The sequence below is a fragment of the Galendromus occidentalis genome, unplaced genomic scaffold (genome assembly GCF_000255335.2).
Source record: "Galendromus occidentalis unplaced genomic scaffold, Mocc_1.1 scf7180000077073, whole genome shotgun sequence".
Classification (NCBI taxonomy): domain Eukaryota; kingdom Metazoa; phylum Arthropoda; class Arachnida; order Mesostigmata; family Phytoseiidae; genus Galendromus; species Galendromus occidentalis.
This window is the reverse complement of record NW_003805061.1, coordinates 101,528-112,793: the sequence shown is the minus strand read 5'-3', so window position 1 is coordinate 112,793 and position 11,266 is coordinate 101,528. Positions and strand designations below refer to the sequence as shown.

Here is an 11,266-nt window from a genome sequence, read left to right as displayed (position 1 = left end):
GAATCCTTCGGTCGAGGTTCCAGCGCAACATCCCGCTGCTGTCTCAGACATCTCCCCGGTTGTCCGAAGAGAGCGCGTCTCAAGCGGTGACGAGTGGGAAAACAAGTTTCGACCGTGCCAAATCTACGAGACGAGGAAACAATGGTGAGCATTGAGTATTTTCCGCAATATCCGAGTACGCGCAGGGCGGACTCGCTCGGAGTTTTCGGAGACCCCGTAGCATCTTCGCTTGCGTGGACCTAGGGATCAGTGACGTTCGTTATTTGTCCGATTCATTCAAGGCTATCGGCAACGGAAAACACCTGGATTCAACCGGTATCATCAAGAAAGTTTTCCCGAAAAAGCCCGATCCCTACGGCTTCCTCTTGCTCCTGACCCCTATCGAATTGCGCGGTCGAGAAGCCTCGTTCTTCTTCTCCGACGTCACCGTCCCCAAAAATGAGAGGGAGCTCCTCCGCGTCGGGATGCAATTAAAATTCATTATTATAGATAAGCCGATGGACAACATGAAAAGCCCCGTAGACTTCAAGGCCTTACAGGTGAGAGTCGCCTTAAGCGCGAAGATTAACTTATCTGTGGTCTGAGGACAGTGGGAGATTATTCGGACTAATTCTTTCTCCCGATTACTTCTACAGATAGCTCCGCTGAGTCCCGCAATGTATCAGGGTGCTGTGGTTCGAGCTCCGAGCCGCGACGGTAAGAATATGCGTGTGGCGCTGGATTTCACCCTCGAGCAAGTCGACATCGATCCCGCATCGTACTCGGCATTGAAACTCGACAAACCCCTGGGCTTGGGAGATGTCTGCGTCGTCCGATTGACCTGGACGGGAATAGTCAACGCGTCTAGAGAGATGAGACCTCTCGACGGCGACATCGTCTGCGCTCATCGGCTCCGGATACCTGACGATAGTATCCCGGATGATGATGAGGATGACGGTAAAGAAGAGCTACCATCAGACGACGGAACGCAAGCGGAAACGCGTACTAAGAAGCCCATGTCAAGACGGTGCGTCTCCACGCCTGAGAAACATGTCGTCGGACTTGGAGGCGCTACCCTCACTCCCAAACAAATCGACGGGCCAGTCATCATTAGAAGGGTTGGCTTCAAGACCCCTCAGAGCCACGCGAGCTCGAGTGAGGACGAATACCCTCCCGAGAGCCCAAAGCCCCGTCCTCTCAACTCACGTCTGACTCGCACCCCTGTGAAGTCGCTGCCGTGCTGCCCAGAACCTTGCTGTCAAGACCAGTGTTATTTGCCGAGCTTGAAAATCCCATCCTTCCCTCTACAGAACATGCATGCGCCCTGTTCCTGCTTGAGATGTCTAAGTATGAGCCACTGCTACCCTATGATCCCGACTGGCTGTACTTCATGCGTAAATCCGGAAATGCCTTCGTGGCACAACGCGACGGGGCTTCCTTGAGAATTTTGACGCGAACGAGTTGTAAGTGTTCGCCGGATCTGTTAGATTTATATTTCGAGTTTTGGATCGTCCGGTGATCAAACCTTGGGTAGACGAATATTAAGAATCATCATACCTGCTTTTGCCGCATAGCTAATCGACTCGAGCGAGATCTTGTCACATCTCTCTCGCGAGCTTCTCGGGAGGGAATTTCCTCTCTGGAACTTTGTTCTCTCTGGACACTCTGGTCTTTTCTCAGCGATTGTAAGCCTCAATTTTTATCTCATCCGGGGCTTCGATTTCTTTATCGGCGTCATCGACCATATGTAAAGTTCCCGAGGCACGGAAAGGACCTGAATAAATCAGCTCGGGAATGACAGGCTTGATTTCTTCCTCGATGCCTTTTGTATGCATTCGATTCTCTCATTCGTCGGGATGACCGACGGGATATTCCGAAGCCGTCGATTGATGGCTCCAGCTGATGATGCACTCCACAAGAATCGGAACGTGCACGATGACATTCGAAGTCCACCAAAGTACGTCAGCTACGGCGCCGCGGCTGATCGAACAGGGGAGCGGCTCGGAGACGAATAACTCGAGTAAAAACAAGAGTCGTGGAGAGTTCCGAAAACTCTTCGAGCAGATCATTCCGGAGACCAGGCGTTCCTTGGCATACTGAGAGGAGTCGGTCCCGGGTGAATATTCCTCCGATCCGAGAGAAAACTTGGACGCATTCCTCCATCGTGGCGTGAGATTTTCGAAACGAATTCGAAGAAGAACAGAGTTGGGACTCCTGATTCCAAGACCGTGGAAGTGCTCGCCGAGATGGCTACGGGCTTGATTAGTGACATTTCCACGAATAAAACTCCGTGCAGCGGCTACATACGTGTCTTGACACCTTTGGAGTTGCGGGGAAAACAGCTATTCTTCTCCTACGCGGATGTACTTCTGCCACCGAAGGACAAGAAATATCTCGAACCAGGAATGATAATGGATATCACCATCGACTCCTCGGGAAGAGCCGTGAATGTGAGTTGACTGTACCGTCCTCCTTTGGACTTATCCGAATCAGGCTTTCCGGGCGGAATACAATTCGATCTGCATTCGACCCTTTACAGATCAAGCCAGCGCCGATGGCTGAGTATCCGGGATCGGTGGTGAGAGGACCACGACCCAGAGCATCTGGGCACGGATTCGTGGTTTCTTTGGATTCCACACTAAAACACGTGAAGGTCTCTGTGGAATCCTACAATCAGCTGCAGTTGGAGGCCCCGCCTCTCCCGGGAGATTTCTGCACAGTTCGTATTCCGTGGACCGAGATGCTCCAAGCGGCTAAAGAGAACCGGATGGTCTTGGCCGATGTGACTTCGTTCATGAGAAGACCGCCCAGAGTCTCCTTGGGGGAGATTCCGCGGAAACGACTGGACTCTGAGAGCGATTCATCGATTATGGAGATGGATTCAGGGTCAACAGCATCTCTGAAATCACATGATGACTCGATCGAGGAACACAGCGAGGGAAACACATCATGGGCGAAGCCAATATTCGCCCATGCTCCGAAGTCACGGCAGGAAATTCGCTATCGATGCAGATGCCTTGATACCCGGACCAGATGTAGATACGTGAGACCCGCCGTTTATTACTCGACAACCGATCGAACCGCAACGTTCGAGCAATACGTTCAAGCAAACTTGCGGGCCTCGAACGCTCCATGTATGCAAGGAATGCATGGCGTTCCAGTCGTTTCACGATGCTCCGGCAATCACCCTACGCCTTTCTACGATACACTGCAGCCGTCGGCAGCGTTAGTTCTCACTTCACACAGCCGCTTCACCTTCACAATTACGGGCCATATGCCGTATCAGAACTCCTATAGTAACTCCCAAGGATGCAGGGTCCATGGATATATTTCGTAGTCTTCCAAGTTTTCCTCTGATACGAGGCCTCCTCTCGACGATGGGTGGAGTTTCGTCCCGCGGAGGGACGATTGGCTAAATGCAAGAAGTGGATTGTAGGGGGTTCGAGGAGGACCCCAACAAAGAGTCGTCTTCAGGGTCAGAGAAGAGTTGTTTTAAATCCGACTCCTTTTTCATCGTTGTAGGCATCCCATAGCCGAGACTGGATTTTAGTAAAAATACTCCAGGAGTTTGTTGACCGTTTGTCGATCATACTAGCATTTGTATTATGAGTCGACAACCCTGAGCTCAGGCCACAACGAACTATGAGAAACCTATGTGCATGACAATAAATCGCCCCCCAGGGTTTCATCATATACATACAGGTGTTTCAGAACATTATTTTTCTGATAGCCCCCCATCGCTAATCATTCTCGATGACGGACGCAGATGATTCAAGAGAATATGGTACACAAGCTGTACACAGGACGGTCGAGATATCCTGGCGCAACGATCTCCTGATGTGGAATCACATCGATGAGCACAAAATCATATTCCTGGGCGCCTCTCGTCATCGGAAATAAGGATTCGGACGTACACGTTTCGGCATGTTCTGAGCGCTCCGGAGCCGCCGCACGGCTTCCCTTATGTGTTTCGGCTCAATAGGTCCTTTGAGATCACCATCTTCGTTGTGTTCCATGCAGTCTAGTGCTTTCTCCACGACCTCACCGACGAAGACTTTCGCGATACCAGAGATCGCAATGACTACATTCTGTGAAACGGAGCAGCCGGCTATTGATTGCACTAGACGTTTGATCGCGGCTTTAGGGAATGCAGCTCTGAAAAGGGAACTCTTCTCAATCACGGCCCAACAACGCGAAGATGGAGCTTTTTTCTCTCTCGACTTTCATCTTTATCCACGGACCCCAGATCCGTATTCCAGAATCCGCTGACTTACCTCCTGTACATCTCGTAGCGATTCAGTTGATCCTCCGAAAAAGAAGACACCAGCACCCTCATCTTCTCCCGTTCTTCTTGCTCGATCTCTTCCCGAGTTTTAGGCGGGGGAGGGGGCACAATACTGGTAGATGGCTGCGGCTCATCATCGGGCTGGAAAGCAATTGTCTTTGGTGGGGGGGGGGGGGACGGCTTACAGGAGAGGATAAAGCGCATTTCTGAACATCGGAGATCTGTCGTCAAATTACGGAGGGTCGAATGTCGGGATCGGGAAACGAGAACAACTTACCTCTTCAGGCTGAGAGTTGTGCGCCGGGGAATCGGGAGTGATTATGTCATCGACTTCTTTGCTGTCTCTTTGCTGCTGACGGTCGGGTTCATTCTTGGCCTCGGTCGATGCTGGGGGATCCTCCTCCTTGTCGTCTTCTTTGTCGTAGTCGTCCGCGTCAGAGAGTCGATCAGGGGTCTCGGACCTCTCCGTATCCATCGTATGCGCTAGAATGAAACAACGACGGTGACAGAGGGGGATCGCAAAAGGAGCACGTAGGCCAGCCGAGGCGATCTCACAACAGCTTCTCTCTGGTTCCAAGTAATTTGCTTCGAGCTCTCCGAACGACAAGGAATATCTGATCGGAAGCTTGCTCAACATCAGAGACATCGAAAAGCAACATAAGTCAATACTATTCGGAAATTCACTCCTGTGCGATCCAGAGAGCGCTAGGTTCGAGGGAAGGGAGCGAGTCCCATTCGGGTTAGTCTCCCTCCGCCAAGATTCCGCCGGAATTCAAAAACAGGGCGGGTGAGCACCGAGTAGCTCAACATTGATGAGGACAACTCCTCGCCGGAGGTCGCCGTTGAGGGAATGGTCGAGAGTTCAATCAATCGTAAGAGTCCGAATACCGAACAAAGCGAACTTGTCTCCTAATATGCCTCTTTAACGCAATCATCCTATCGCTCCGAGAAGCCGTACACAAGGAACGACGGAACGCGGAGGTCTGTGCTCTGGAAACTTATTCTAACGAAGATCTGCTCACCTCAAAACTCCGGTCGGAAATCCCCGAACTTTCACAGTGCCGAGAAGTATTCTTTCGAAGGCGGCCAAACAGTCTGATTCTGAATCTGTCTGTGTTTAGACGAGCAGACGAACTTGAGGGGGAAGGAGGAAAGACTCACACGACCGCGCTAAGCCGGTGCCGCTCGCTGCGCTAACATGTGACGCTCGCCGCTAGCATGTTGAGGCGTTCAGACTCAAACTCATAGTCACGTTTAGCTCAAGGAAACAGATGAGAAAATGGGACGGAAGTCATCTCCGGAAGGCTATCAGGGCATATGAGGCCTCGAAGAGAGGGGCGCGTTTGGTCTCTCGCGCACAGGAGATAAGCGAGACGTGCATGGGGAGACCGGGATTTCTCGACTTGTATGCCCGACGAACGTGATATATCTCGGCCATCTCGGCCTATGGCAGCCTACTTACTTGAGTGACTGTGTCTATCTGTTCTCGTTGATTTGATGGATTTTCTTTTCAATCGAGAGAAATTTCCTTTATCTCTGAGCATATCGAAACTACTTCCTTCTGATGGAGCTCCAGTTGAATGAAATGGATGGAAACGTCAGTCAATACGCCAGATCTTTGCTTCGAAAGTCTCTGAGTCGCTCTGGGCACACCTACTTCCGCTCGCCATAGAATTTAGATTCAGTCGGCACGCTGAGCATAGACCTGCTTCGTTTAAGAGCCGGGTCGGATGGCTAACCCCTCTCATGTGGTAATGCTCTCGAGCTGTGCGCGGATCAAGCCTCGATCGTGGTATCCTTCTGTGGAGCGGGCCACCGCCGAGCGCCATAGCGCGGAAGGCTTCACCCCGGCAGGCCTTCTTCGCCTCTTCTGAACGGATTTCACTACATGGACATATCAGAGGCTCCGTTTACCGTCCAGAGGTTAGTTGTTGTCGAAGATTCTTCTACGCTCCCCTAGGCTTATACCTGACAGAGAGCACCGTACATGAGTACCTCTGCAAGAAAAAGTCACCGAGCGCAGGGGACAAGAACCGAAATAGACGTGATCGCAAGCTGAAGATCAACGGCAGTCGCGTTTTGGCTGCGTTCAGGTATCCGGACGATCTGCTGTGGACATATTCCCGGAGGCTCCGACGGGAGTGAAACTAACCGGTATCCGTGCATGAGTATCCAAAATTTTACTGAGGGGAAATGAACGATCTACCGTATGTGCAAAGAAGTTTTCGAATGCTTTGTTTTCGGTGAATCTATAGCGGCTGAGATCGCTAGCGAGTTCGGCGAGATCCTCCTAGAGACAGCATCATGTTCCCTGAGACAATTCTACCAAAGTCTCGATTGAGAAAAGAGAGTGTCCGGAGGGGAGTATCGAGACGATTCATAGGTGTCTCATGAATCGCTATAGCCTTCAGGGAGTCTTCTCCGTAAAGATCGAACTCCTCGGCCGAAATTCAGCAGAAGAGGAATGGGAACTTAACACCTTGAAGTCGACTCCTCTCCCTAGTTTCGACCCTGAATAGCAAGATTTCCGGCATCGGGTCATTACAAGGTATCAAAACATCGAGTCAAGAAGTCAAGACCTCATTCCCTCATTTGTGGTATGAACAGGAACCTAGAAATCCGAAATACACAAGCGTCCATTCCGCATATCGCTTGATCGAGTTTATTCCCAAGTGGAACGTTGTTTCGAATCTCCAAGAAACGACACACGACTGAAGAATCTCAGTGCGTCCTCATTCCGAGAGAGAGCGCATCGTCATTGACACATTCCTCAGCTCAGAAGTCCTTTCGCGCACAGAGTATGACTGAAACTTATGCAATCTTCGAACGAAATTTCAGCTTCAGCAGTCGAGGATCACATCGTCGCTAACGTTGTTCGCTGCAATACACGCGTCTCGCGGATAAGGTTCGTGCGGTGTTTGCACACGAAAAGTTATGAGACATCGTGCCCCGAAGTGGGCTTCGAACTCCGTGGCGCGCTCAACAGGAGGTGCTATTCCAACAACGTAGGCATTCCCGTGGACAAGTTTCATCCATGGTTCGAGTCGACCGAAATTTTCGTAGCCTCTCGCGCACTCGGGAACGGGAACTCCACACGGCTGCTTGGCCAAGCAATAGAACTTTCTGCATCCCAGGGGCACCGCAGCGGTGAGACTCAGCAACGTGAGGATGATCACAGTTTTCATTTTGAAGGTACGATAACGTCAGCCTAAACTGCTCGGATGGCTTGGACATTGGAGTGGCAATCGCTATGTTCGAGAGGTGAGGGAGTGTAACATCGTAGAAAACTCTTAGATCGTCAGTGCCACGCCGGCGAGCGACAAGCGCTACTTGAAATTCCCGCTCTTGCCCGAGGTCCCTTGTTCTCGTCGTCCCTTCGCCGCAAACTAACACTTTAACATATTGCAGACTATTCTGATCCTGATCCCGGCATCCTCAGGAGCAACTACTCCTTCCCTCTCCCCGATTCCGAGCCCTCACACAGTAGATATGGCGAGGTGAAAGCAGGCGGAATCCCGAATTCATTTCGACGTTCGATTATAAATCGAGTCATCCGTATGTCAGATTTAAAATCCAAGACTATTTGCGGAATAGCGTCGTTATAGCTTTCGACACGCGGATAAGAAGATTTCGTATCAAGGATATTCGCATCGGGCACTCGAGAGGCTCATCTTGAAAACTAGAGGGTCGGCATCTTTCTTCTCGACGCAAACACGCTCAATCGTCATTGAAAATCGCCAGTGTAGCTCCCACGGTCTGACGAATGAATCGACATCGTTCCTACCGCCGAGTCCCGAGGTGTCTGCAAAACGCCGCGCCCCTGACAAGTGAGGCCACGAATCACCTTCCATGATTGAATGGATCGAGGGAGGCGCTTGGTGTCGAATGAAGGAAGCGTTAAGTCGTTCCGGATTCAAACTTCCGGCGATGTTGTATCTCATAGTCTGCCTACCCGTGTTGAATCCCGGGCACTCCTTTTGGCTAAGTGCGAGAAAAACTTTTCCGGCTCTACTACTCCGGCTGGTCTAGTCGTCGCCAAAGATGCTGGGTAATATCCCTCCCATCACATCGGGGACATTGGCTACACAAATGCCTCTCCGCGCTCTTCAAATTGAGCTATTTCTGTGGAGCGATCCCCTAAGTCGACTATCTGTCTCTCCACGATGTAGAAGGCAGTGATTCCGGAGGAGATTTTCAACGGAAGGAAGGAACAGGTTATACGGAAAAAATCGAGACTCACCAAGGATCAGGCGGTAAATGTGTGTAGACATACCTAAATACCTATAAGAACTCGCTTCTGAACGGCGAGTGTTACGGAGGCAGGGGGCCTCGGGAATGTTTGCTCTGATCCTTGGGGTCTCGAAGACGTTTTTATTAATCGAAAAATACTTAAAGAATGAAAAGGGTAACAAAAGTACATTAACTTACTCGGTGTATCAGAGGATACACCCTAGACGTTGGGTCGGTGTATCCTCTGATACACCGACACGAAGTCTAGAGAGTCCGAAGCGTATATATAAAGCACATGATGAGATCTTGCGATGTAGAATACGAGTTTGTACCCAGCGGATGATGGCTACAAAGCTGATTCTATTATGATGACGACCGATTCAGCGATCCCCAAACATCCTTGGCGACCCTGAGGGTCTCATCGGTGATCGTCTCGTCGAGGAAATCAGGTCAGCTCTCGTGGGTTCGGGCACTTCATTTCGTAATGAGGGTGAATGCCGCGTTCCCACTCGCGACGCTGTTTTTGTTTTTCTTTTTAGGCCGGCAGGGATCGTTTCTTTTTTTTTAGTTTTTGCTGAACGAGTTTTTTTTTCGAGGAGCTCTCCTCAAGATCGGAACTTTGTGAGATAAGTTAAGCCAAGCTCTAATCTCCAATACTTCGTCGCTTCGTCAACACTCAGCGTGGAAACTAGAGCTTTTCAGGGCGTTCTTCTTTGAGATCGTGGTGGTTCATAAATAGGAGGTTTAACTTCTTATAACGTGTGTGGGTTGTCTGGGCCGGGTATTTGGTGGTTGTGGCTACCTAAATTTGGGTAAGCTTGCCACATGCAGCTTCGGCTAGATTCTGCATGATTCTCACTTTCAAGATGGACTTCTCTTGTTCACTAAGACGTTTAAGGGCGGGGACGAGCGACAATGCGAAGAGTTCGTCTTCGTCGTCCGTGCGAGCGTTCTTTGCAGCGCTTCCGTTCATCACAGATTCTAGGGAAGAGATGGTCTTATGAGCTGGGAGGAATTTAAGGTCCGATGCGTTCAAAGGCCTGCGAGGGGCGACCTAGAGGGCTCCCGGCGATACGACTTGAGACAGAGAATGCGCGGTGAGAGAAGAAAAGTTCGAACTTACTGCGTTTCCTAGTGGAACACTCTTGAATCACTGCATCCAGCGGTTTTCCTTCACGGACCGAGGTCCCCTGATCGTGTTCGTAGACGGCCGCCGGCAGGTACCGAGGCACGGGACTCTGAACGATCGCGCTGAACGGTTGTGATCCGGACACATCACGGCTCAGATCTAGAGCCTGTTCATTTACTCCGAGCACCTGATTGTTGTTGTGATGATTTTCATCGTTGCCGTATTGCACTATGCCGCAAGTTCCGGTATCTGACAGTCGCCAAACGGGCTCTGGATTCGTCGAGAGAAAGATGAAATCTATCTTAGTGAAACCCACCGAAAAAATTTAGTGCCGGGTCGGCCGGTGGCCGAACCGAAGTTCGCGTAGAAATACGCCAAAGTGCTCTGGAGTCATAATCGAGAATGATAATCACGCGACTGTCAATCAATTTTCGAAACCGTATTAACTCCGACCCCAATTCACAGTCCTCGACCTATCCTCATCGGATGATGGCTTCTGATGATGGCGAGGTACCCCACTCAGCAACTCAAGTCCAAGTCAGGCTTGCGCAATAAAACAATGTCATTATATCAGATACACAGATATCCATGAGCTGTCTTCACTCCGTACCCGATTCCCGAAGTTTAGAACAAACTATGCAGACACTAGAAAGCGTCAGAAATTAATCCCCTCCATCAGCCGTCGGAACGACCGTCGAGGCATCGTCTCCCACAAGTCGCCGCGATTCTGGTCGGCTGAGAAGTCGCATGGTGGACGGCCGTCTTACTAATCGCCGCTTGCGGACCACAACGCTACCTGCTGAGTAGAGTAGCTACACAGTCTCGGGATCATGGGGATCATGTGCCCATGCTGAACCTCCGCGTTCGAGACATTCGCCTTGCCTCAGCTATGAGAAAGCTATGAACACAAGGTAGGCGTTAAATCGCCTCGGCGACTGCCGTTCCGCAGATTCGTAGGTCTTCGCCTCGCCTATTTTCGAATTCGGCGCGGTCATCTCCGATGCACGTCACTTCCGTTACATCTCCCGTGACGATCGAGTAGATTCGAGCCATCGAGATAATAAGAGTCATAAGCGCATTCTGATCCCCGGGATCATGACGGTCACCTTCCTCAAAGAGCTGCAGAGACAAAGTATATGCCTCAACTAGGTTCGGCGACTGCCGTCCGGCAGATTCGGAGGTCTTCGCCTCGCGTATTTTCAAATTTGGCGCGCTGTTCGCCGATGCACGTCATTTCCGTTGCATCCTCCCCGTGACGGTCTCTTCTCACCCGATGGGGTCTATAGGTGAAAGCAATGACGTATTTCTACGTCTAAACACTATCCAAGAGGACGAGATGTTCTCGCAAGATTCCTCTGAGGCATTCTTTGTCGGGGACGGAAGCTTACCCTGTTCAATCTTGGCCTGGAACGGGATGTTCGGGGGGCACTCTCGGAGAGGAATTCGTCGTGCGGGAGTGGCGATCGGAAGATCAACCGTTTGGTTGAGTCTTGGAGCAACTCCGGAATCACGGTTCGAGGCTCTGTGCATCACATCCTCTATGAAAGCCTAGAAAACAATCTTGTATCAGACGATCTGCTTCTGATCAGCAACTGCTCCGAAAGATTGCTCCCGATCGCGTCGAAGATCGTTTTCTTCTGATG

General features: G+C 50.8%; 3 protein-coding genes across 3 annotated transcripts; 2 read left to right on the top strand and 1 right to left on the bottom strand.

Annotated features, from left to right (window-relative positions):
- Positions 1 to 45: 45 nt before the first annotated feature.
- Positions 46 to 1,775, top strand: LOC100898884 (uncharacterized). Its single transcript, XM_018638465.1, has 3 exons — positions 46 to 144; positions 282 to 539; positions 636 to 1,775. The coding sequence occupies exons 1-3, from the start codon at positions 142 to 144 to the stop codon at positions 1,419 to 1,421; spliced, it is 1,047 nt and encodes a 348-aa protein (XP_018493981.1). The 5' UTR covers positions 46 to 141; the 3' UTR covers positions 1,422 to 1,775.
- A 213-nt stretch (positions 1,776 to 1,988) lies between these two features.
- Positions 1,989 to 3,316, top strand: LOC100898737 (uncharacterized). The gene is made up of 2 exons (XM_003740617.2): positions 1,989 to 2,429; positions 2,519 to 3,316. The coding sequence occupies exons 1-2, from the start codon at positions 2,226 to 2,228 to the stop codon at positions 3,314 to 3,316; spliced, it is 1,002 nt and encodes a 333-aa protein (XP_003740665.1). The 5' UTR covers positions 1,989 to 2,225.
- A 307-nt stretch (positions 3,317 to 3,623) lies between these two features.
- Taf11 (TATA-box binding protein associated factor 11) lies at positions 3,624 to 5,367 on the bottom strand. The gene is made up of 4 exons (XM_003740616.2): positions 5,287 to 5,367; positions 4,542 to 4,747; positions 4,254 to 4,405; positions 3,624 to 4,134 (listed from the first exon to the last, which is right to left on the bottom strand). Exons 2-4 carry the CDS (start codon positions 4,737 to 4,739, stop codon positions 3,867 to 3,869), a joined length of 618 nt encoding a protein of 205 aa, XP_003740664.1. The 5' UTR covers positions 4,740 to 4,747; positions 5,287 to 5,367; the 3' UTR covers positions 3,624 to 3,866.
- Between the last annotated feature and the right edge of the window lie 5,899 nt (positions 5,368 to 11,266).